The sequence below is a fragment of the Centrocercus urophasianus genome, unplaced genomic scaffold, assembly GCF_019232065.1.
Source record: "Centrocercus urophasianus isolate 14NV4802_14NV808 unplaced genomic scaffold, USGS_Curo_1.0 seq_29, whole genome shotgun sequence".
Classification (NCBI taxonomy): domain Eukaryota; kingdom Metazoa; phylum Chordata; class Aves; order Galliformes; family Phasianidae; genus Centrocercus; species Centrocercus urophasianus.
Window position 1 is genome coordinate 12,618,101 of NW_024884855.1, and position 23,878 is coordinate 12,641,978.

Below are 23,878 nucleotides of genomic sequence, written 5' to 3' on the forward strand. Positions count from 1 at the left end.
GGCCTAACAGGTCCGCTGTTAGCAACTGTTACAATAACATCAATAATTGGAAGAAAAATAAGGCAGTTATTATCTGGCAAACTGTGCTGGTGTTTAATCATCACCTAGAGAGATGCTGCAGAAAGGACTTACCTTCTGAAGTAGTTACTTTATTGCAAACTGAAAACATTTCAGATTCTCATGGATGAAAACACAGGGGAAGTTCAAGGAGTTCAACACGTAGCAGACACTTCAATCACAATACAGGCAAAATGTTCTTCATCATACCTACTAACCAATTACCTTGTTTTGATTCCTGAGTAGGTAACTGTTTGCATGGATTATTTCATTCCTATCACCTATAGAAACGTCCCACTCAAAACCATCCAGATACGTGGCTGTAAATTACCACAGCATGCATTAAGGCAAGCCCGTTTCTGTTATTCCCAGGTGCTGCTTTAACCACGACTGCTGCTACGGTAAGGCAGAGCAAGCAGGCTGTCACCCCAAGATAGAAAGTTACCACTGGGAATGCGAGGACAACACTGCTGTGTGTGGTGAGTGGACAGCTCTGGTTGTGAGTTTAGTGTGACTTGTACCAATCGTCTCAGGGACTTCACAGAAAGACATTCATTAACTAACCACAAAATCCTTACTCTGCCCTCCTTCCATTTCTGACTTCTTTGCCAGAGCAGGCTGTGTTTCCAGGAAGTACGGCTCTCCAACCGAATCCAATTTCCTCTTCTAAATTCCCACTTGCTGACACACAACCAGAATTCCAATCTGCAAGTTTCCAGTACTCTTTCAGTAGCACTAAAAATCCGGACCAAACGCACAGCACTGAAATGACGCTGGCCACCTTTTCACTCCAGCTACAGACAGCTGCCGTGTATGAGGCAGCCCACGTTACACCACACCCTACACCACACAGACCCTCTACTCGCTAATTTCCTCCATTGCTCCGATCCTTTAATTTCTTACTGAATTCCCTAATAAAGAGGAAGTGGCAGTAAGCAAGGGGAGGTGGGATTTAAGCTGAAAATGGAGCATTCTTGCATCCTTTATTTCACATATGCAATTTTTAACGCTACATCCTGTAACAGATCAAAGTGCACGTGAAATGGAAACGTTTTTCCCTATTTCTGCCGCAGAAGGACATGCAGGAGGGGTACCCACCGCTTTCCAAAGAGGAACTGTTTATCAGAGTTCCTTTTGAAAGGCACTACAGATGTTTTGCTGAAGCAAACCATGCTTATGTATCCTCTGTTGCTGAGCTGTCCTTGCATGGAGCTCAGTCTAAAGATGGAAGAATTCCTAATACACGAAAGCAGTGCATTACTAAAGCTTAGTGCAGTTCCTATTGCATTTCAACTACAAGAGCAAAATGAAACATTACTGCTGTTCTATGAAAGGTAATGAACACTATATGGTGAACGTGGGAGGCAGTAATTGTACTTTCATTGGGTATTTTTATTATTACTACTTCAAACTAGAATCAAACCTACTTTGTTTTCTTTCAGAATCACTAGAAGACAAGTGTCAAAAAATGGCATGTGAATGTGATCGTGAAGCTGCCAAATGTTTTTCTAAAGCTCCCTACCATACCAAGTACCTCCTGTGGCCAGATATTATGTGCGGTGAGGTTCAACCTTTGTGTAGATATTAAATACACAACATCAGCCCCTATGAAAACTCTGTACTTACTCGAAATCTGCAAAGATGGCTTTTGTCACAGTAGTGATAGGAAATGATTTTTCTCTTTCTCATCCTTCCCTCCTGCCACTCCTCTGCCTTAGAATGGCCAAAGTAAACACTTCTCTTCTTATTTACTTTCTACAATACATGGACAAAAACCAAGTTCAGCAATTTGGTTTAGGCTTTTCTTTACTAAGCTCAAATTCTTCTTTAGTATTTATCAGTTTAAGGTGTAATTGACTGATTTGTCTGAATCACAGAATGGCTTGGGTTGGCTACCTTTCCCATCAGAGTTTGATCTCACACAACAGCAGTTTGCACAGTTCAGGAGCTTGTAACTCACAAGGACACAAAAATGGCTTCAGCTTGTTTCCATAGTTTTGGGAGACATTTTAAGAAAAGGAGAAGTCAGTAACAAAACTACTGACAAACACGTTTTTCCGTAACCGATAACTTTAACAGCTTAAGAACAAGGAATGGTTTATCTTCATCCACCTCAACTTATTTGTAGTGAGAGGAATACAAAACAAGTACAAGAAATGCAAGTCAAAGGTCATGTCAAATACTTTGATATAAAATAAATAAATGAAACTTCTTCAGGAAGGACTATGATTTAAAATGATATCTTTAATCTTTAAAAAATATTCGTAGGCAAATTTAAAGCTCATAGTCATGATACAAATGCAAAAGCAAAACCAAAAAAACCTCACAACACATAATGAAAGGTCAAAAACCTTACATCAGTAAGTGGCAATCCATTTATACAAAACAGTCCATATCTCCACTCAGTGTTCATTCACAGACCTAAATACACACCTTTCATTGCAGTAAGGCACAATTGCAGCGTCAGGTCACTTATCCAAAATAATCCTTTTAAGAGCTCATTGTGAATTTAAGGATTAGCAACAGATTTTAAGAGAGCATTAAAGAAGCTGTTGATGAATTCTAACTGATCTGAACAGAACAAAAAAATAACATGTGAACAGCAATTGCCATACTTTCCATAGGCCAAAGCTTGGTCTTTGCCATCTACGTAGGGAATTTTAGAACAACCTCACTGTGCATTTCTCAGTCAGAACTTCACACGTAAAGCAGGCTGAAAACACCAAAGTACTTCCAATATCAAGCCTATCCTTTCAGCTTTCCTTCGGCAAACTCAAGTTCTGCACAACACACTGCTGGTGTGGAACAGTAAGTTGAAAACATCACCACAGCTTTCCAGAAAACACTGATTTTATGACAGAACAAAGAAGCACTGTTTGATCAAAAATACAACTTAACTAAGTTTCAAGTGGCTAAATCAGGAATATATTTGTTTTTATTAACTACAAAAATCACTTGGGGTAATAAAGCCCATCCTCAGACTTGGAATCAGCTGTTCAACAGTAACTTACCTCAAGGCTTTTTCATATGTTTAAGTTAATGTAATCTACTTTCACTGCCACATTATAAAAGGAAAATAAAAACACAAACCAAAGTTTCTTTTGAAGTAAGCATTTTTGGAAACTAACCAGCTCAAAAGTTCGATGTCAGTCATTGCACTTGTGTCTCCAGACGCCTTACTTCTTTAACTACAAGATCAATGTTTATAATTGGGTTGAAGTACAAGGCCCAGTAAAAAAAACAATTGCAGACAAACTGAGGAATAACAGGCCAAAAAACTGCAACAAAAAGACCCTGGGTTGAGACTTTCCAAAAATGTTTCCACATTCTGTGAGGAATAGTCCTGTGGAAAAGGAAAGGGAGAGGCTCAGAGGCTTTACTTTTAACCATTCTAAGACAAGCTAGTGTGTGTTTTAGCCTCAAATTATTTCACACCTACTCAAGTTTCTTACAAAAAACAGAATTCTTCACTCCACAAAAACTTACTTAAAACACACTAATATTACTTTTTATGTGAGGAAGCATTATGCCAATTTATTCAGACCACAAAGCACAGCAGTTGGAAGTGGTAGAATTCCAGATTTGCCATAGATGATTTCCACACAGCCAGTTCTCTTTTGAAGATGCTCTGCCCCCTACCTGCTGGCAAGAGCAGCAACTCCATATGTGCCAAAGCAAGAATTTCTCCACAAAACTTTTAAAGAATTATAACCAAGAGATCACAGCAATTATGAAGTGATATTAACGCATTAAAGCAGCAATATCTGTCCAATTAAACATCCTTCAATAACTATCCTGTGAACAGACCATGACAGAGCTCTGACACATTTAGCTCTCAGCTGACAGCTAACACCAGTTATGCTAAGAGGCAGTTCTCAAGGGAAGAGCGAGACACCTTCTGAACAGTTAAATAAAAGCACTGCGTTTACTACATCTGATCAGTAAAACCAGCTGTAGGAAATCCTTTCAAGTATCCACAGCAACAAAAATATTCAAAAGCGAGCATTACATGTGCAGATTCGGACTTGCATCTTATTATCATTTTCAGTAAGCCCCTCATAACAGACCTATTTTCCAGTTTATAGTGTACTTCCTACATCCCTCAACAAGCTCAGTAAGACTTACTTCAATTCTCTTCTTGACCAGAGCTTCCAAAAGGAGAATAGCTCCAGAACAGAGAGTAGCATGGCATTTACAATGATAAATCTTGATGTCCAGTAGTGCACATCCAGCCAGTCCCAAGCAAATTCAGCTACCAACTGGTATGGCAAAAATATATACTTTACAATGAATTCTCTCCACTGTTTCCAAGTGGGATCTTTAAGGTCCTGTAAATTAGGATAAAAAGTGTCAAATAATTTCTTGCTAAATAGACAATACTGGCTTATTTCCACCGTTCCTTTATTGATCTTCTACTGGTTTTTTATTTGTTTAGTAAATTCAAAGCAGTAATTAATCTTTTTTATGATTTCAGTAGATAATATCGTAACCCAATAATTTCAATTAATTAGCCAAAACATGACAGCCAGCCAGACGTTATCACCCCATTTTTTCAGTGAAGATATTTTCAGTGAAAGGTCTTTCTACACTCATGTGAACTTTTTTTTTTTTTTTAAAGATAAAAAAATATGATAATAAGAAAATTAAGTTTCACAGACTTAAAACCTTAAACATCTTAAATAATCCTTAGCACAGGTTATGGTCACAACACTGCTAGTCCTGCATAATAAAGTAAAAGCAACAAGTTACTATTAAGATTTCTTTTTAAGAAGTTGCACTGCAAGGAGATGACATTATGAATAATTGCATCACACTTTTTTAAGCAACTGATTCTTAACATGCTTCAACCAAGTAGCATTTGAGCACTTACTAATAATTTTGTGACCATGTCTTCATATTGATCTTCTTGCATAGGACAAATGGTGTGGATAAAAGGTAGGAAAGCTTCAGTATAATCAAACAGATATAAGTATAACATACTGAGTCTTGGAGAATTCTTGAGTGCATACAAAAGAAAGAGTGATTTTCCTGGATTTACTGCCTGAAAAGTATCAAATTGCAAACAATGAAAAGATGAAATGAAAGGTGCATGACAGTTCTTAGACTTTTCTAACAGTCATTTCTCAAAGGATCATTTTTTCAAATACAATAGTTGATTAAGCTAAGCAATTTTCACAAAGATAATTCTACTTCCCTAACAATCCTTTCGACTTTAAGAGAGTTCTCTTTGAATTATATGACTTAAAGTCACTTAATATAGATGGTAGACTAAGAGAAATTACCTTGTACTCCCAAAGGTTCTGTGGTGGTTTAACACCTAAAGCTCTGACACATTCCAATTCTGCTGTAATTGCTTTTCTATGGTTATTGTTCTCTATACTGAAAGGCTCTTTTGTGAAATCCTCCTCTGTCAGCGTTAGAAGGAGCCTAAAAAGGCAGAAGAATTTTGAAAGCAAACAGTGACTCTACACCAGGAAGATATGACTAACAAATCAGTAACTACATACTGAAACAATAAGCTACCGATAGAAGGCATCACCTTTTGGATCACCTTTCATGTTCTGAATCAACTGCATCTCAGAAGCTGGGTTTTAAATATCCTTCTTTTCAAGTTCTCTCTTGCCTGCTCTCAGCATGCAAATGTATGAGCTTGTTGGCTATTAATGAACACAGTTCTTCAGTACATCACAGATCTAGTCTGGTCTCCTGATATCAAACCTGGAGCTCTTCGGTCGAGCGCAACAACGCATATGGCATATGCATGTTTTCACAGGAAAGAAAAGTGGAGGGGTGGATATTGCATTAATAGAATTTTATTTTCAGGACCATTTCAGTCTGCACTGTCAGTATCTAAATACGCTCTCAGAAAAACTTCAGTTAGGTTGCTAAGTATCCACTACTGCTTTCAACTACAAATATTAAATCTTCCCCTATATTTTATCTTGATACATCAACAGAATATTCCCCCCCCACTATGGAACAAAGTCTGATTATTACAAAATGCACCATGCCTAATGAAAGCCACCCAGCAATCCACTCAGATGATAGCAGCTCCTGATAATTAGACCACTCACCTTCCATTCACTTTCTCCAGCAAAAATCTTTCTTTATAAAGGGAGGCCCAAGGGCCCAGCTGCTCCAGCCAAAGCGCCACTTCTTCAGCAGTCCATTTAGCAACAGGCTTGTGGACAAGAAGATCATCTTCAAGTTCTCTGCTACTCCAGTGATACCCAAGTAGTACTACCTACATGTAAATTAAAAATAAAACAAAGGAGGTTCTTTACCTGCAACGCAAACATATTAAATCATACAGATAAACATGCATTAGGGGCTTGACATGCAAAATCTTCCATCCTAAGGACCCTACAATATTTAGGTTATAAGAAAATACCTTTTAGCCAATTTGTCTAATTTCCATTTGCTGTAAACTGAAACTGTACTCCTGGTAGACAACTCTGACACAGCGCATTCACTCAGCTCAGCTGAAGTTTCTTCTATAATGACAATCGCTTTGACATCCATAGACTTTAAGTACATTTCATTGGATACTTAACCAAGAATATGGAAGACCATCCAGATGAAACTTACTGCTACACAAGTTAAAGCTGTCAGAACGCCTGAGAAAAACCCTCTTCCTCGAGGATTAATTCTTCCTGTGTTTGGAGCCGTAGAAATCTGGTCATTCCCATATTTTTGGAAGGTTGCTAAGCTGCGCACTACATCACTGTTTTGCTGAATATCTTCTTTTCTTTGTTCAATGGCATCAGAAAACAGCCTTTCAATAACATCCCTAATGGGAGAAACACTTGTCACTGACCAATATCATCACTGAGCCTTAGCACTTAGAAAAGGAATTTATTGTAAGATTTATATTTTCCAGCTTATACCAAAGACTATCATCTCTGAAAGCAGGAAAACATTACTTATTAGCACTTGGTACAGTTTATCAACTACTTCAAAATAGCATTTTAAATATAGAGGAAGTAAAAAATCTCTCATTTAAAAACAAGTAAGTCCTTAATGCAAAAATTAGAATTGTTTGCTATGAGCATGTCCTGATAATTCAAAAATGCTAAGCAAGAGACAACATAAAAGCATCAATCCTATATCCTACTTATTAAAAATCTATTAGTGAAGGTCACTGTTTCCTTGCACCACAGGAACTGGATTGTAGGTAACTGCAGACAGCAGTTCGGTTTTTCTTGCTTTCTTCTGCCATAAGGTCACATTTCTTCCTATAAAAGATTCCTATCATAGAAAGTCCCTTTGCTATCAAGGATAATTCTAACTTAATACAAATCCCCTAAAAAGTCAGAAGGGAAAAACCAAACAAGCAACCACCATCTCACTTCTGTGCTTTCCATTTTTTTCAGAAAAAAAGGAGGGGTAGCATGAAAGACTTCAGATAAAATAAAGACTTGAATAAAATACTAAAATACCTAAGCAGACAGTTAGTTTTGCTTGGTTTAGGAATCCAAACAAACAGCAGAAAAGTATATTAAAATCACCTCAGGAGAATGTTGACTTTGGGGAATCCTTCCCATTTTTCTCTGCATTCCGGACATTCATTCTTCTTGGAGGACGCCCACCACAAGGCTAAGCAATGTCTACAGAAGCTGTGCCCACAGTTCAGGGTGGTGGGATTGACCAGAATGTCGTAGCAGCAGTGGCAAAGGAACTCACTCACTGATATCTGCCGGCCGACCTCAGGCTTAGCGCGCGCTGTAACTCCTGCCATGCTGGGTTCACTGCATAAGCTCTCATCTTCTTCCATCTTCTTTTATACCTTATGCAAGCTGGTCTTCAAATCGGCACAGCATTGCTTCTGTAAAGTAACAGGAGAGGCCTCGTTATGAAAAAAAAGTTACTACAGATGTTTAGGATTGCAAGAAGTGTATTTTTTCCATTGTAACACATTTTCTTGCTCTTGTAGTTTTAAAACTTGTTAACTTAAATTTTTCCTAAGGGAAACATCATTCCACTTTTTCAACAGTACATTCACCCCAAACCACGCTCAGAATGAGGCTCTGGGTGTAAAGCAGCGGGCTCAGCCTCTTTGCCTTTTCTTCTCTGGCGTTACGGAAAGCAAAAACGCAGCGAAAGCGAAACCGAAGGCGCCGCCAGCTCTCCGATACAGAGGCCCTTCTTCTTCTGACTACCCACAAGCAACATCAATAGAAAACACCAGAAGAGAACAAAAGACAAAAGCAAGGCCGACGTCCGCACACCGTACGGACGGCAGCGGCTCGCGGTGCGCTCAGGTACGGGCACGGGGCGAGCGGAGCCGAACCCGCCCCGAGCAGCGCCCGCTCCTCGCTGCCAGCTCGGGAAACGCGCAGGTGAGAAAGGAGCGACTGCGGCCAAAAATACCGCCCTGTTCTCTTAGCGCTCTCGCTCTGCTCTGAGGCGATCGCACCACCGCGGTAAGGCAGGCGCCGACGCCGTTACGGAACGGCCGCGCCGCACGGGCCGCAGCACACCGCGCTTATCGCAACGCCAGCGGGCACGAGAGCGGGCAGCCGGGCGGGGGAAAGGGGAGAGAGAAGGGAGAAGAGCGGGAGGATAGAGGAGGGAGAGGAGAGGAGAGCCCCGAGGCGCAGTGCCGCCCGCCGGGCCGCTCCGCAGCGCAGCACGGACCGCCGGTCTTCCGAGCGCGGCGAGCGAACCATCGCTTACACGAGGAGAAACAAAGGCAACCTTTCTGCGCGCGAGACCGTTCTTCCGCCTTCCCGAGGACACAGGCGCTAACGCTCCCGCGGACGCGCGGCCTTCCCGCCCGGGCTGCTCCTCCCCGCTCCGCCGGGACGCGCCCCGCAGTCGGCCGCCTGAGCCGCAGCCCCGGGAGGAGCCCCGGCCCCGCACCGCTCCGCACTTACCGGCGCTTCTGGGGTTCGTCCCGCAGCGCGGGGCTCGGATCCGCGCTCGGCTCCCGACGGCCGCCCCGGCTGAGCTGGCGGCTGCCCTGCGCACGCACGGCCGTCCCTTTTCGATCTTTAACCTTGTTTTTCAACGTTTTAAAAGCCACCTTCCTGGCGCTGCTCTGCGTTCTGAGTTTTCCTGAACGCGCTCGCTTCCCTCCGAGAGCACCGAGCTGCGTTTCTGTCCGTCCGCCCACCGTGCCCGAGTTATTGTCCGGCTGAGGGCTGGAGCCATGATGGCAGAGCTTCGTCAGGCTATTAGAGGCTGGCTTAACAGCAGCGGTACCCAGGATGCTGGCTCACACAGACTACTTTCACTACATTTGAGACAGCTCATATATACACACACGCCCTCACACATATTTATATCAGTGTCCCTTCCCTCACTGTATTCTTTTTCGACTACTGTCCAAAGTGAAGATTGTTTTTTTTTAAAGTGCTGACAAGGTGGATTTCTTACTGTGCAATGTAACGTGACATTTTCTTAGAGACTTGGTTCTTAGGGTGCAGTTCGCATGGTGTGAGGACCAAAACCTGTCCCAGCCTCTGCCACATGCAAAGCACAAGGCTTTGTCCCAGCTAAGTTCCAGCCTTTATTTCACACAAAGATGGAGTGCCCAGCTCATACCTCACCTCACTCTATTTGCAGTCCTCATTAAGCATATGAAGTTAATGCCCACTGAGCAGACTCTTAAATCACCCTAGCATGAAAATATGCTCCTCTTCTAGACCAGAGGAAGTTCACCTACATCCGTCTTGGCACACACAAAGAACTGGACTAAGAATATTTAGCTCTTGCTCTAGAGCCTTGTTTTTGGTATATTGTTGTTTTTTGTTTGCACTTAGCTTCACTTTGACCCTTGGTAAAGTAACAGAAAGTACACAGGTCTGATACAAGTGTGCTGCAGACTGATACAGAGGATGTGGAAACTCAGACTTTGGGTTTAGTTTACAAAATGTTCATAATACAAAAACAATGTAACTCTGTAATTAGTGATTTGACCTGCTCTCCCCCAAGGCTACTGAGTAATTTGGAAAGCAGCCAATCTTGTCTCATGTAAAAAAAATAGGACATTTAAAGATTTCAGATTACAAGCTATGTATTTGTAAATGGAGTTGCTCCAGTGTGCACATACAAAAGAAATGGGTATTTAACTCACTAGGTAAATGTTACCTTCTGAATCAGAATTCTTAATAATTCTTAATTTATTTTTAATATCCAATAGCATTTCCTTTTTATTGCAATAAACTATAGGAAGACAGTTAAGAGGAGACTATTTCAGATGTGGATCATGGCCAATAATCAATAATTTTATTTTTCTCCAAACCAGATCCTCTCAGCAAACAAAACCAAGCACACATAGCTCGGCAGTGGCAGCCTGTGCACTGGGAGAAGTTGCTCTTAACAAAGAATGGCTATTCTCCCCATGGAGACAGCTCTGCCCTCACAGCACACAGACCTGCGGTCCTGCAGCCTTGGCTTCCTGCTGCTCTGTGCCTTTGGCCCAATTCTGCAGCTAGCTCCTGGAAGCACCGCTTCTCCTCGGGCCAGGTACCACGAGCTCAGGCTCTTTTCTCACCTGACATGGTCTCTGCAGCCATCAACCTCTGGACACACACATGCTCACTGGTGCCCTGCTTCGGCTTCCAGAGCAGCAATGGATGGGAGCCAAGCACTGCCACAAGCAGATCACCCACACCTCAAAGCTTCAGTTTGCCCATTCACCACTGGTTAAGTACTGCTACCTCTAAAACTTTTGTTTCGACTCTTCAACGAGAGGCTGCAGTTTCAAGAACTTTCAAACAGTTCTTGAAAATTACGTGAGCAAGGTTAGCATTTCACATTTCAGACAAGTTACTGCAAAACAGAAGAACTCTACTATTTCAACTAACCTCCTACTGAGCACCACGTAATCCCGCAGGCGATTCGCTGCAGACATGCGCAGCATGAACCGCCCGCAGCCAGAAGGCAAAACCTCACCCAGCTCCACCGCCCAGGCCCGCAGCTCCGGCTCCGTGCAGGCGCTCGCTGCATTTGCTCTCGTTCAGCCGGAACACGACTTTCCCGGGCTGTGTGAGCCGTAACCCCGCCCGCCGTTCCGCAGAGCGTTTCAGCGAAAGCAGCTGAGGCGCCGTGCTTCGGCCGGCCTTTCTGCCGCGGGATCCTCCCTGCTCGTCTCCCGGACGGCCGTTCCCTCCCGCAGCACGGCCACGGACGCCGGGCTGGGCTCTGAGGTTCATCTGAGCTTCATTCAGCGCCTTTCCATCGGCACGGGACGAGGAACGCTCGCTGTCTCGCGGTGCTCTCCCGCCGCGCTCCTCGCACCTCCTCAGCTGACGTCCGCCACTTCTTTCCCGGAGGCGCCTGCGCCGCCCTTCCCTTCACACCGACCGCTCCCCGGTACTCCGCGCGGCGCCCGGGTCGCTCGAGGGCTGCCGACCTCTGCCGCCGATACGCAGCGGTTTCCAGCTCCTAACGGTCCGCCGCCGCGCGGCTGTCACCGCTCACACAGAAGCGGCTGGGCCGCGCTCTAGGAACGGCTCCGCCCGCGGCAAGATGGCAGGGCCTCACGTGGGCGCGCAGGAGAGGAGGGGCGGGGCGGGGCGGGGCCGGTTCCGGAAGCGCTCGGCGGCGGCGGTTGCGCGCCGGGCTCCGGGCGGGCTGGTGCGGGTGAGGGATGGAGGTGATCAGAAGCAGTGAGTGACCGGCTGCGGGCTCCGAGCAGTGCGCGGTGTTCCCCGGTGACCCCGCTCCCTCCCCCCGGGCCGGCGGCAGGCTCCGGCCTTCGCCTCAGGGATGCCGGGCGGCCGCGCTGCTCCCGCGCCCTGCGGGCCGGCCTGAGCGGCGGGCGGGAAGGAGGGCTGAGCGCGGGCTGAGCGCGGCGGGCGGCCCCGGCCGGTCGCCTCAGGTGTGCTTTTACCTCTTGCTGCAGATTTTAAGGATAACCTAAGCAAAGTGTACGAAGCTGTCGAAGAAGCGGACTTCCTGGCCATTGATGGGGAGTTCTCAGGTACGGCCGCGCGCTCTGTGAGCTGTGGGCCGTATCGTGTGGTAACGGAACGCGGCCGAGCGTTTGGCTTAGACAAGCGGCAGAGGCTGCTGGTGTGCCTTGTGTGCGGTGGTGGGGCTTTGGTCGAGGAAATGCATGTCTGTGTGCCGTGGAGTCGGAGAACGGTCTGTTGTGGTCGCGGTTCTTCTCCCGCCCGCGGTGATTTCTGGTGTCGCTTGGTTGGTTGATTCTCAGCTGCAGCTGTGCCTGTGTTGTGCACGCAGGAGGTTGGGAAACATAAGGGAGGTCCTGCCTGTGTTTGCACAGGGAGAGCAACGGAAAGAACTCTGACATTTCTGAGGCCTGGGGGTCTGTGCGTCAGAGAACCTGCAGTAAATGTTCTGGCTGTGGGATGAAGTCAATTCAGCCAACCACAAAGCGAGTGTGAGCAGAGCTGCGTTTGTTAGATGTGCTGCTTTGGGGTGCATGGCTGCTAATTGGTGTTGCATCGGATGTTTAAGTCGTCCATCAAATCTCTATGCCCTACTCACGTTTTTCGTTTGACTTTGAACCACTGCTGTGTTGTAATGTCAGCACTGTGTTTGTGTCACACAGAATGAGAACCATGCTTTTAAAGCAAGGCTTTAGTGTTAGAACTGCACATTCTAGTTAGACATATTTTATGTTTGAGACTCATGCTTTTACACAATAGAAAGCTTCTCTCGACTGACGTCTTACCAGTTGTTGCATTTCTAGCTGTGGCTAATTTTCAAAAGCTTACCCTAAGCTCTGCTTTTTCAGGGATCAGCGATGGGCCTTCTGTTAGTGCATTAACCAATGGCTTTGACACACCAGAAGAACGGTATCAGAAACTTAAAAAGGTAAAGTGTTCACCATGACAGAAATGAAAGTGTTGCAAAAAGTTAGAACTCTAGTTCAGCAAAGAGGCAGTGCAGCACAGTATGATAACTGGAGGTCTGTAAAATTGAGTTACCTGTGTGAGCTGACAAAGAGTTGCTTGTTTTATTGTTTCTGCTAGCACAAGTATTGGGGAAAGACGTAGAAAACCTGATGAAGTTGTGGGAAGAGCAAACCAAGGAGTGTGATTTTTCGTGTAAGTTGTAGTAGATCTGTTGAACTTGTTGTCAGAGAATGTTGAGGGTGTTAAAAATTTTTGGTTCAAACTGGGACTTGGTAAGAGAAAGTCAGTGACAGAGAAGCTACGTCAGAATGAGGGTCCTTCCTGAACAGCCTCTCCTCCATCAGAATGTACTGTCTCTAACAAAATCAAAATGCCAGCTGTCACCATCACACACACAAAATACAAAAAACAGTCCAATGGCCATGGGAGACAACGTGTGTGAGGTTAAAGCTGTGATGATTTGGGTTCTCATGCTCCCATCCGCAGGGCTCAGAAAAGTGCTAAGCATGGCAGCAGTACTGTTTTCTGATGGCATCCATGGAGTTTACGCTGTTTACTATTATTCTGTTAAGAGACATTCAAGGACTAAACACTGCTAACTGTTATTCTGCTAACAGGCAGTATTACAGTATGAGAGACATAGTGGTTGGTGTTCCTATTGTTCCTCTCCGCTAGAGGTGGCCATTGAGAAACTGTGTTTTCCTTGTGTTTGAAAGAGCTGTTTAGCCCTCCAGATGAGCGAATCAGTGCAACTAGAAGGCTTCTTTATTTTCTTATCCACTTACAGCAGTGTTAAAATCCTTTCCAGTGTTAATTCAATGATTGTGAAACAGTCGAGGACACCATGATAAAGTGCCTAGCAGCTATGCTAGCTCTTATATCGCTGTTAGCCATGTCAATTAGAAGACTATTTAGTGTCATTATATGTATTTGGAAGCTACACATGTCCCTCACAAAGTGTTCCCACATTACATGGAATGGAAGTGAACACTGAGAATTGCTAGCTGCTTTAGATGCAGTGTGTCCTCCTGGTGTGAGTAACAGCTGGGGAGATATGGGAGTTCCTTTAGTTCTTGTGTATTTAGGGAATGAAAATTATTACAGACTGTATTACAGATACAAAATATATACAGAGTGTATTACAGATGATTGTTGAACAAAAGTAAGATGATAAATGGGAATGAAGGCTAGATAAAAAGATCTAGTCCATTTACTAAAAATTACAGAATGTGTATTGATTGTGAAGATGCAGACTAGGTTAACTCTGAAATGAAGCTGTTTTTGAATGTATACCACTTTCGTTCTCATGCAAAGTTTTCCTTACCTTTTCAGCATTCCATGGATTTTTTGCTCTTTCAGTTTGGCCTTTGCACTTTTAAATATGACCACACAGAAGAGAAGTATGTAATTCTCTTATTCCTTGTGTTGTTCACTGAGGAATTTATGAAGTAATGTTGATAAACTGCATTGATGTGCAACTCATCTTTTTCACAGGTATATTATGAAGTCATTTAATTTCTATATTTTTCCAAAACCCTTTAACAGAAGTTCACCGGATGTCAAGTTTGTCTGTCAGGTTAGTAGAAAAGTAGACTTTATTTTTTTTACTTGGCTGAGCTATGCCTGCAGAAAATTCCTAAGCAGCATTTTCAGGAAGATCAGTACGACCATCGAGAGAGAGAAGTGGTTGGTTCCTTAACAGCTTAGAAAACAGATAAGCACAAGTTTTTGGGTTTGGTTTTGTTTTCTTAGATAAGAAGTAAAAAACGTCGGTTAAGAATAATCCCCAAAAGTGAGCTTCAAGACAATATTTGTGACTTAGTTTTAAAATCTTGGAGCTAATGTTCCAAATCTGGCAAGATCATTCTAATTTTTTCCTTGTCTGTCTGCTTGTTTCTGTGCTTTTCCCATTTGGTCCTCTATTCCCAACTGCTGTTTCAGTTTCACTGCTTCCCGGGCTATTGCCAGCATTTTTCTGCTCTCAGGTCTGTTCTCCTGTACCGTGTTTTTCTCTTTCCCTTCCTCGCTCCATGTCACTTGTTCTTTCATCTTATCAGTTCTTATTGCGTATGTGGAAAAAAGTCATAAATGTAAGCAGAAATTTTGAGATTAGCACTTTGAGATTAATATTTGAGGAAAACCTAGAATACAATCTGCTTAAATGTTGCTTTTAACTGAATTGCTGATACTTTCTACCCAACCTGATACAGCAGCAGAGATTTCTTTCCGTACGTTTGTTTTTCCCTGTGATAAAGCAGTGTATGTATTTAGTGAGGAAAGCTGTAATAAAAGATAATACAAAGAAGTAGAGTCTCAGATTATTTTAATTCAAGGATATGAAGTTGTTTTCTAGTCAAATTTTTTGTTCAAGCAAAGCAAGCAAATGTCAAAACATAGTGAAAGAAAACCTCCCTGTTCCTTCAGGGAGCTGAGGACGATGTTCTCGTGCAGCCAGACTTGCTGCTTGTCCTGAATGTGCATTTTTGTTTTCTTTTTCCTGGGATTTGAGACTTACTCTCAGAAATTTAGTTGTTTCTTTTGTTGTTCTTATTTTAATTATATCTCTACCATGTTTTTCATCTAGCTGTGCTTTGCACTCAGGCAGATCAAGAAGCACTCGGGAATTAACCTGTCTCCTAGACTGGGATGTTTACTTTGATTTTTAAGCTCTAATAAATGAACATGAGTGCTCCTTAACCAAGTGTTTAAACTGAAGCTGTGGATAACTATTCTAGGCTTAACTGCACTGAGCAGTGCTAAAGAAAGTTTTGGGCTGTCTGTGTTAAGACCATATTGTATAGTCTTATACAAGGCAGGAGAGAGCCTGACCCTCTGTGCTGCTAAGACTGAAGTATTCTCTTTGTTGGGCTTTACTGTCTTGATTCAGGAAACAAAGTCAATCAAAAGTTTCCACAGCAGTTCCAGTTGAAGCTAGCGTGTTTTCACCGGCTTGTTATCGATGCACCAAATAACTTCAGACTGAGCACGTGTCACATTAACTTGGAGGGACATTTAGGGCTAGGGATGCCTTGTGAAAATTGAAAGTAAGTGACAAAAGTGACATGGTTTAAAGTGGATCTGCGTTCTTTAGGCTCACAAACTTACTTGCTTCTGGCTCTGAACTTACATAATTTCTGAAAAGCTTAAATTTTCAACAATAATTGGTCTTTGTGAGACACTGATGCTCTTGCCAATTGCGAACTTATATTCTTTTGTTGCAGAGTTCAAGCATAGATTTTTTAGCAAACCAAGGATTTGATTTTAATAAAGTTTTTCGCAATGGTGAGTTGTTTTTCTTTTTTCCCTGTTCGTTAAATTCACGACATCTTCATTTTCTGCAGAAACAAGAAGGCAACTAAGATGTTATTCTCTTAACAATGGAATTCTCTAAGAGTAATTCTGAATTACTAAACTCTAAGGATAATTCTGAATTATTTGTATCTGATTCTAGACTTATGCTGATAATTACCCTTCAAAGGTCAGTTCTGTGGAATTAAAATGAATAGAATTCATGCTTAGATAAGTACTTGGTAGGTTTTTGTTTTTTTTTTACCGATTAAACATGGATAAGGGTAACAAATTGCATGGCAGGATAATGGAACAGTTGTCAGGCCTTTTTAGAAACGTTTTAGCAAAGGTGTCTGTGCTTTGGAATTGATGCCGCTGCGGTCTGTTATGAAAGCAGCGCAGGTGTTGAGGAAGAGAAGTGCTCAGTATTCTGGTGATTGCCATCTGAATGTCTGCCAGTCTCAGGCTCGTGCTTTATGCAGATGAGGCATACAGCTCTTAAGAATCTAGTGGTACCAGCTCATCTGTTGTGTGGTAGAAGAATGCTTTTATACCTGCAATATTAATTAATTAATTAATACCTGCAAATTAAGAATGAGCTCTAGAGCAGGAGATCTGAAAGGTCGAGATGTGTGTTCAGCCTCCAGGGGTGTATTGTGGGCAAACACTTGGTTAGTAACAAGTCTTTGCTAAATCATATGTCCCTAATGTACCTGTAATTATGATGAGTTTTGGAATGTCTTTTTCAGGAATTCCATATTTAAATCAGGAAGAGGAAAGACAGTTAAGAGAACAGTATGATGAAAAGCGTTCTCAGGCCAATGGTGCAGGATCTCTCTCCTATATTTCTCCTAATGCCACAAAGTGTCCTGTTGCAATTCCTGAAGATCAGAGAAAATTCATTGATAAAGTAGTGTAAGTAAAAATTGTTTAGTAGTAAACTGGAGTTCTATTATACAAATGGTAACATCACAATAAATTATATCTTAAAAAAAAGAATTCCTCTCCTGCTATTTATGATGAAATATTCTGTGAAAGGAAGGAGAAGTTTGAAAAAATTCATTATGAGGTTTTTGTTTGGTAAAAATCGCTTTAGTTGTCCATCAGCACAAGGAGGAATTAGATTTCTGTGTTACTGCTGTTCTTAAATCTGGTAGAAATCTTTCCAAAGCAGGGCAGAATTACAGGAAGGAACAGTCCCCCAAGACTTTTATTCAGTCTTCATCTGGCTGGCTTTACTTAATGGTTTTAAGTAGAAAAAGAGACGTATCCTGCTGCTATTGGGATTGTTCAGTGCTTCTTTATTGCATCTTTCTCCAGATGTTTTTGAAACAAAAATGTGAACAATAGTGCCATGTTTGTATGTTGAAGGCATTTTTATTAGTTCACTAGCTGTGTTGTTGTTTGTTTTTAAGTAGTGTTTTCTTCATGGGAGAGCTATATGCATATTGGTAAAAACTGAAAGCTGTAGGACCAAATAATCTATTTAATCTCTTTCTTCCAGGGAACAAATAGAAGAATTTTTAAAGAATGAAGAAAATGAAAGTTTGGAACTGGAGCCATGTACAGGGTCAGTTTTCTGAAATTGTCTTCTGAAAATGATTTTTTTTTTACTCTATTGAATTAGGAGAGTGACAAGGAAGAAAGATATTTTGACTTGCAGTTCTTTCTTTACTTATTTGTCCTATCTCTGAATGTTGAGAAAGTGTAGTAATCTGTATGAATGTCACGCTCTACTTTGAGCCATCACATCAGCATACATGTTTAAGTACTCGTGTTTAAGTATAGCCAAGATCTGCCTTATGCATATCGAAGCTTCTTGCATACCTAAGCCTACTTTTGCTGTTAACAAAGTGCATGATCTTAATTGTCAGTGTTTGTTGTTGACGCTGCATGTTAAAATTGGCTTTAGTCAGTCTCCTTCCCAAGGTCTATTCAGCTTTGGAATCCAGATGTTTGGAGAGTATGGTTGTGATTTAAAAAAAAAAAGCCATGTGAAGTTAGAGATCATTGTGAAGTGAGTGAAGTTGTGTTGCTGTGTTGATATTCAGTAATGGTGAGTGTGGAGTGTTTGCTAAGAAGAGGATTTGGGGATGGATGTATTACAAAATGTTGTAAATGCTTCCACAGCTTAGTACCTAGCCTATAGGTTTGGGTATCAGTAACTTTTGCCCTTAGCTTAAAAGTCTTTGTACAGATGAGAGAAGCAGCCTTTATTTGAGTATTACTGGTTCAGAATGCATAAGATAAGTGTTAATAACACAATTGTCTTTTGGTTTTAGGTTTCAGAGGAAACTAATTTACCAGACCTTGAGCTGGAAGTAAGTTACTGATAATGCTGCCTTTACTCTGTGATTTCAGTATTTCTGATTTAAAAACAAAATCTGGGTGAGAGCTAATGAGTGATTAATTCTTTTAAGTGACGATTTCTCTGATATTCTAAAGGTTGTGTGTTCTGTGGCTCTGCCAAAATATGGAAGTATTTTGGCAATTGAGTGTGGTTGTGATGCAGTGATACAAGCAAGTAGCAGAGGTAGCAGAATTGGTATTAATATTTCCAAGGGTGGCTTATAAATACTAAAATGAATTACATGTTAAAGGCCTGCAGCCACCAAAGTACTTGTGGCTTCAAGTAAGCAAGAACTTTCTTGCCAGTGTTTTGTCTTTTGCTTTTCTTGAAAGTAACTTCTGGATTGTGATGAAGTGCCTTGGAAGTTTACTCAGTATTGCTTAACTAAGATGTTATGGGCTCTGCAACAGTAGGATGGGAAATTGCATAAGAAACTACCTTAATCTTAGTAACTGTTAAAATATTCTAGGTGCATAAGGAGGCCAATTTGACTGGCCAGTATTTTAACTGTTAACTTTTTATAGTTCTTTTGCATGTAAGACTAAGATTTATAGTAATAATAAACATGAAGTTATGTAATTGCTACTGTGGATTCAATATGCTAAGTGCCAAATAAATAACTGCTGATACTTACCTTTCATTTCTGTAGGTATCCAAAAGGTATCCATGTTGAAACTCTAGAGTCAGATAAGGTAAGCAGGTGTGCTACTGCCTGGGAGCTTTGTCCCGTGGGAAGGAAATTGTACCAGGTCTCACCAACTGCCCTGATTTCTAGGTCTAATCTGAGCTTTCCTGTGCCAAATCTGGAACATTTAAACTGAAATTTGATTAACTAGTTTCTGATCTTTAAATCTGACTGACATTTGAATGATAAACATATATATGTGTGGCTTAATATTATTTAACAGTTAAAAATATAAGTGCCAAAGAATGCTTTAAAATGTAGTGGATCTGACATTTAATGTTGATGAGAAGTAAGTCCATTGGTGAAAAGTAAATCTTGATCTTAGGAGTAATAAACAACAGTCATCACATACTGTATCCTCCCTTCTTAGCCTAGATCTCAACTCCAAAAAACATTTGAAATCCACAGGCTATGATGAAATACTGGTAACCCTTCTTAGAAGTAAGAAGTGTATTTAGTAAGAGATAGGTTTAGTGGATAGCTTTCTAAAGCTGACTTTTGTGTATGGGTGATAAAGTGGTGCTTAGAAGAGAAACAGTCATGTTGCGAAGTAACTGCTGCTAGGTATGACTTAATCTTCTTAACAATTCAATTGGCAAAAACTTGAATGGTCTTTGTGAACTTCTCGGGGTCATTCCTCAAACAATACTTCTTTTGACTTTAGAAGGAGAGATATATTGTTATTAGTAAGGTAGATGAAGAAGAACGAAAAAGAAGAGAACAGCAGAAACAAGCAAAGGAACAGGTAAATATTTGCAGTAAGTTCCATTTCTTTAGTTTGATTTTAAGAGGGTGGGGAAGAATCCGTGCATTCAATCAGCTGTGCAGAACTGCATGTGATAGGGCTTGGGAGTATTTCCTTCTTGCTTAGCTGTTGCTGTTGCTTGAAACTGATTCTCCAAATTCTACTCATTTAACTTTGGCTTTGCAATATAGGAAAAAATCTCAAAATACTCCACAAGATTCTAACATTGCTCCATCTTTAAACAGTATTTAGCCAGTGTTCTGGAGCAGTGAATTCCTCCTTGTATGAATATGCTGTATCAGAGAAGCAAGCTCCAGTCAGAAGAAACATAGGTCAATTGACTTTAGTAGTACTGTAGAACTATAGTCCTTGCAAAAAGCCTTGCAGAATTTCTCAAGCAAGTTTTCACATTATTTGGATTTACAATCTGAGTAGTACTCTGTTACGAAACTCGCTTGCTTTTAGTTGTCTGAGTTAATGTTCTGCACAATTAAAGTAATCTGATTCTTCTCGATTGAATGGTGCTGCACATGACTACTGTAGTAACAACTTGACTGCAAAGTTATTTGTGGTATTCAGGCACTCAGCATTTATGGGACTTGGTACTTGTGCTTACTGAGCGTGAGGAAAGTTTCACGATGTACCAAGACTTGGACTGTGGGAGGTGTTGATCACGCTTTTCTTTTTAACTTGCTGTTATTTTGATTCACTTGTCTTTTTGCCTTTCCTTCTAATTATTTGTTATTTTCTGTTTATCTTATTATTATCTAATTATTATCTAATTATCTTGTTATCTTCTTTTTGTCCCTTGGAGAGGGGAGTGAGCAAAAGGCAGTGTGAGTGTTTGGCTGCTGGCTGGGGTCAGCCCACAGCGGTAGCTCGCAACTTGTCCAGCATTACAGTGATCCAGAGATGCATTAAAACTGGAGTAATCTCAGTGGCATCTGGCTTTGGCCCTGTGTGTCCCCAAACTTCTGCATTTCTTTTGTGGTCTCTTATTGCTTATGTCTGAAAAATGGTATGAGCCAAACTGGGATTAAAATTTTCAGTGTACGCTGGATTGTGGAAGTGGTGGAGTCTCCTTCTCTGGAGATGTTCAAGACCTGCCTGGATGCCTACTTGTGAGACCTGGTGCAGGGAGCTGCTTTGGCAGGGGGTTGGACTCGATTGTCTCTGGAGGGCCTTTCCAACCCCTACGATTCTGTGATTCTGTTTGCAGGTACCATTTTGATGATGGTTGTATTTGTATTTCACTAATGCCAGAATCTTTGCTTACAGGAAGAACTGAATGATGCAGTAGGATTTTCCAGAGTTGTTCATGCCATTGCAAATTCTGTGAGTTGAGATTATTTTTAATGTACTTTTAGCTGTAAGAAAAATAAATAGTTCCAACAAAGGTTATTTTCTTACCTTTTTTGCAAGAGAAGATTAAATACACATTGAAGTTGCTTCCCTTTTTAGTGTTTTCTTTTTTCTAGTTGATGTTGTTATTGTTTTCAATGGTAAGCTAAAGTCATGGACCTACTTATCTGTAAGAGTCAACAGTAGAAGTAAAAGTAGAAAATGCTTACAGCTTTAACAGGATTCTCTTTAGAAACTAAGCTCTGAGCTTTTTTTTTCCTCCTCTGTTCCAAAGAGATTGTTTAACTTTCTTGCAGCCAAAGTCTTAATCAAAAAAGGTCACCTGGGTCTCTTCTTTCTACATAGTTAAAGCAGGCTATAGTTTGAGCCCTTCAGCCTGTTTATTTTCATGTAGTTGAGGCAGTGTGCAGTTTAAAAAAGAAATGTGTATGCATATTGTTTTCTCTACCAAGTTAAGATGTGGGGTAGTGGATAAGGTTGTCATGTCAAATGAAGCAAAGCTAACATTTAAGAAATTTCTTGCACTTTTTTGAGAAGAAACTTCCTTGTGCAGCATCTGGCACAAAAGGTTCCCTGCTTGAGAAGCCATGTCACACCCATAACTATTGTATGTTAATTACAGCCATAGGGAGTATTTTGTCATTTGTTGTAAAAGCTGTAAATTAAAAGGTAAGCAACTGACAGGTTACTTTAATCTTGGGTAGTTTACATTTGGATACCAAGTTGTGAGAAGCTCCCGTAGTATTATCTTCTGATCATTTCAAGATGCTGTATTAAGTGTTGAGAACAGAAAAATGAGAGGAGGGGCTGCCCTGAAAGAATGGAAGGGTCTGTGGGCAGGTAGAGAGCAGCAAGTAGGCAGGTTGGGCTTGTGCTTGTTCTTGGCTGCTCTCTGCTGATATCTGGGACTGTGCTTTTCACATGCTATCATTGATTTATCTGTGCCTGGAAGCGTGACTAACTTCTAACATACTTTTCACAGGGCAAACTTGTTATTGGGCACAACATGCTGCTAGATGTTATGCATACTATACATCAGTTCTATTGTCCTCTACCTGATGTAAGTAATCTTCTCAGTGTGCAGATGAGATTGAAGTCATATATTAAGGCATTTATGTCATCAACTCCAACCTTTCTTTTGAGTGAAAGCGTATGATGGTTTTACTAAGAACTGTAGAGAAGTATTTTAAAATAAACACTTGTGGCTTCTTGGCTGCTGCTTTATCTTCTTAAATCCTCATATAGAAAGCTTAGTTGAATTCTTCTCCTACACTTTCAAAATTTCAAATTAAATGTTAGAATTGAATTGTGCTTTCTGGTCGTATCTGACTCCTTCAGGATCTGCTTCAATAATGGCAGACAAATTTATGTATTTGTTAAGAGACTGGCTTGGAACAGTTGGCTGCTGTGATGATATATAATGCTTTTTCCCCTCTACTTACAAAATTGTTAAATGTCTTTTCATATAATAAAGTAAAATTAATAGAATGATTAGAAATTTGATAGCAGAAATTTATGATGAAGCTCATTATGTTAAAGAGGTGCAATGTCTGAGTAATTGGAGAGAACATGTTTTCATGAGCACCACGGGGCAAGTCTAACAATTAAGATAGACTGAGTAATGTACTGGCACTAAAAACAGTGTGTGAGAAAGCCAAAGCTCCCTTTGAAGGGATGGGCTGCATGGTGGTTGTGTCACTTGCAGTCCTCAAGGGCTGGTGGATGTTATGGGAAAGACTTGAGTGGCAGATGAGAGAAAGCATCTGTGACCTGTCTGGACAGTGTTGGAACACAGTGTTGGAACACAAGCAGTTATGAGTTGTGCTTGCACTGAAACTTGGATTATATAAACCGTTAGGAAGTCATCTTTCCATCTGGAGTGACTGTTTACGTTCCAGTGATGCATTACGTGCTGGAAATACGTTTTCAGGAGTTTCAGTAAAACTGTTGGAATTACAGGTTATCTAGGATATGTGATAAGGTAGGGTATAGGTGTTGAATAGCATTTCTTTCTACAAATCACAGACAAAACAGAAGTAATTAGTCAGTGTGTAGTTCTGTGTAATTGCAGGTGATACTTACGGTAATGCTGAACAAACATCTCTTGTGGGGCGAGAGTTAGTCACTGCATCTCAGTGAAGTCCAGCTGCAAAGGTGATGAAGGGCCTGGAGCATCTCTCCTGTGAGGAAAGGCTGAGAAACACGGGTCTGTTCAGCCTGGGGAAAAGAAGGCTGAGAGGGGATCTGGCCAATGTTTGTCAATCTCTGAAGGGAGGTGGGAGGCAAATGGATGAGGCCAGGCTCTTCTCGGTGCGCAGCAACGGGCCGAGGAGCCATGGCCTAAAATTTGGACATAGGAGGTTCTGTCCTGACATGCAGAACTTCCTTGTGGGGAGGGTGACGGAGCGCTGGCACAGGCTGCCCAGGGAGGTGGGGCAGTCTCCTCCTGTGGGGATATTCCAGAGCCATCTGGGTGCTGAGCTGTGCGACCAGTTGCAGGGCCTGCTTTAGCAGGGGGTTGCACTCAATGATCTCTTCAGGTCCTTCCAACCCCTCTGATT

The 23,878-nt window shown here is 41.7% G+C and overlaps 2 protein-coding genes across 6 annotated transcripts in view; one reads left to right on the plus strand and one right to left on the minus strand.

Moving 5' to 3' along the window:
• Positions 1-2,281: 2,281 nt before the first annotated feature.
• On the minus strand, positions 2,282-11,286 carry BFAR (bifunctional apoptosis regulator). Of its 5 annotated transcripts, none has more exons than XM_042828304.1 (8): positions 10,957-11,286; positions 7,566-7,882; positions 6,646-6,847; positions 6,132-6,301; positions 5,340-5,484; positions 4,928-5,098; positions 4,183-4,385; positions 2,282-3,400 (listed from the first exon to the last, which is right to left on the minus strand). In XM_042828304.1, exons 2-8 carry the CDS (start codon positions 7,829-7,831, stop codon positions 3,208-3,210), a joined length of 1,350 nt encoding a protein of 449 aa, XP_042684238.1. In that variant the 5' UTR covers positions 7,832-7,882; positions 10,957-11,286; the 3' UTR covers positions 2,282-3,207. The 5 variants fall into 5 exon arrangements, with proteins under 5 accessions (XP_042684238.1, XP_042684234.1, XP_042684237.1 ...); XM_042828300.1 differs by having other exon boundaries at positions 8,934-11,286; XM_042828303.1 differs by lacking the exon at positions 10,957-11,286 and adding an exon at positions 8,755-8,843.
• A 302-nt stretch (positions 11,287-11,588) lies between these two features.
• The window catches only part of PARN (poly(A)-specific ribonuclease), a 24,627-nt gene continuing 12,337 nt past the window's right edge, over positions 11,589-23,878 (plus strand). Inside the window, exons 1-13 of the mRNA XM_042828187.1 lie at positions 11,589-11,672; positions 11,909-11,986; positions 12,767-12,846; positions 14,220-14,287; positions 14,382-14,463; positions 16,109-16,169; positions 16,925-17,090; positions 17,680-17,745; positions 18,458-18,496; positions 19,175-19,217; positions 19,875-19,955; positions 21,234-21,290; positions 22,300-22,472. Coding sequence (XP_042684121.1) covers positions 11,654-11,672; positions 11,909-11,986; positions 12,767-12,846; positions 14,220-14,287; positions 14,382-14,463; positions 16,109-16,169; positions 16,925-17,090; positions 17,680-17,745; positions 18,458-18,496; positions 19,175-19,217; positions 19,875-19,955; positions 21,234-21,290; positions 22,300-22,472 — 1,013 coding nt within the window. The 5' untranslated portion in view covers positions 11,589-11,653. The remainder of the gene's footprint in view (positions 11,673-11,908; positions 11,987-12,766; positions 12,847-14,219; positions 14,288-14,381; positions 14,464-16,108; positions 16,170-16,924; positions 17,091-17,679; positions 17,746-18,457; positions 18,497-19,174; positions 19,218-19,874; positions 19,956-21,233; positions 21,291-22,299; positions 22,473-23,878) is intronic.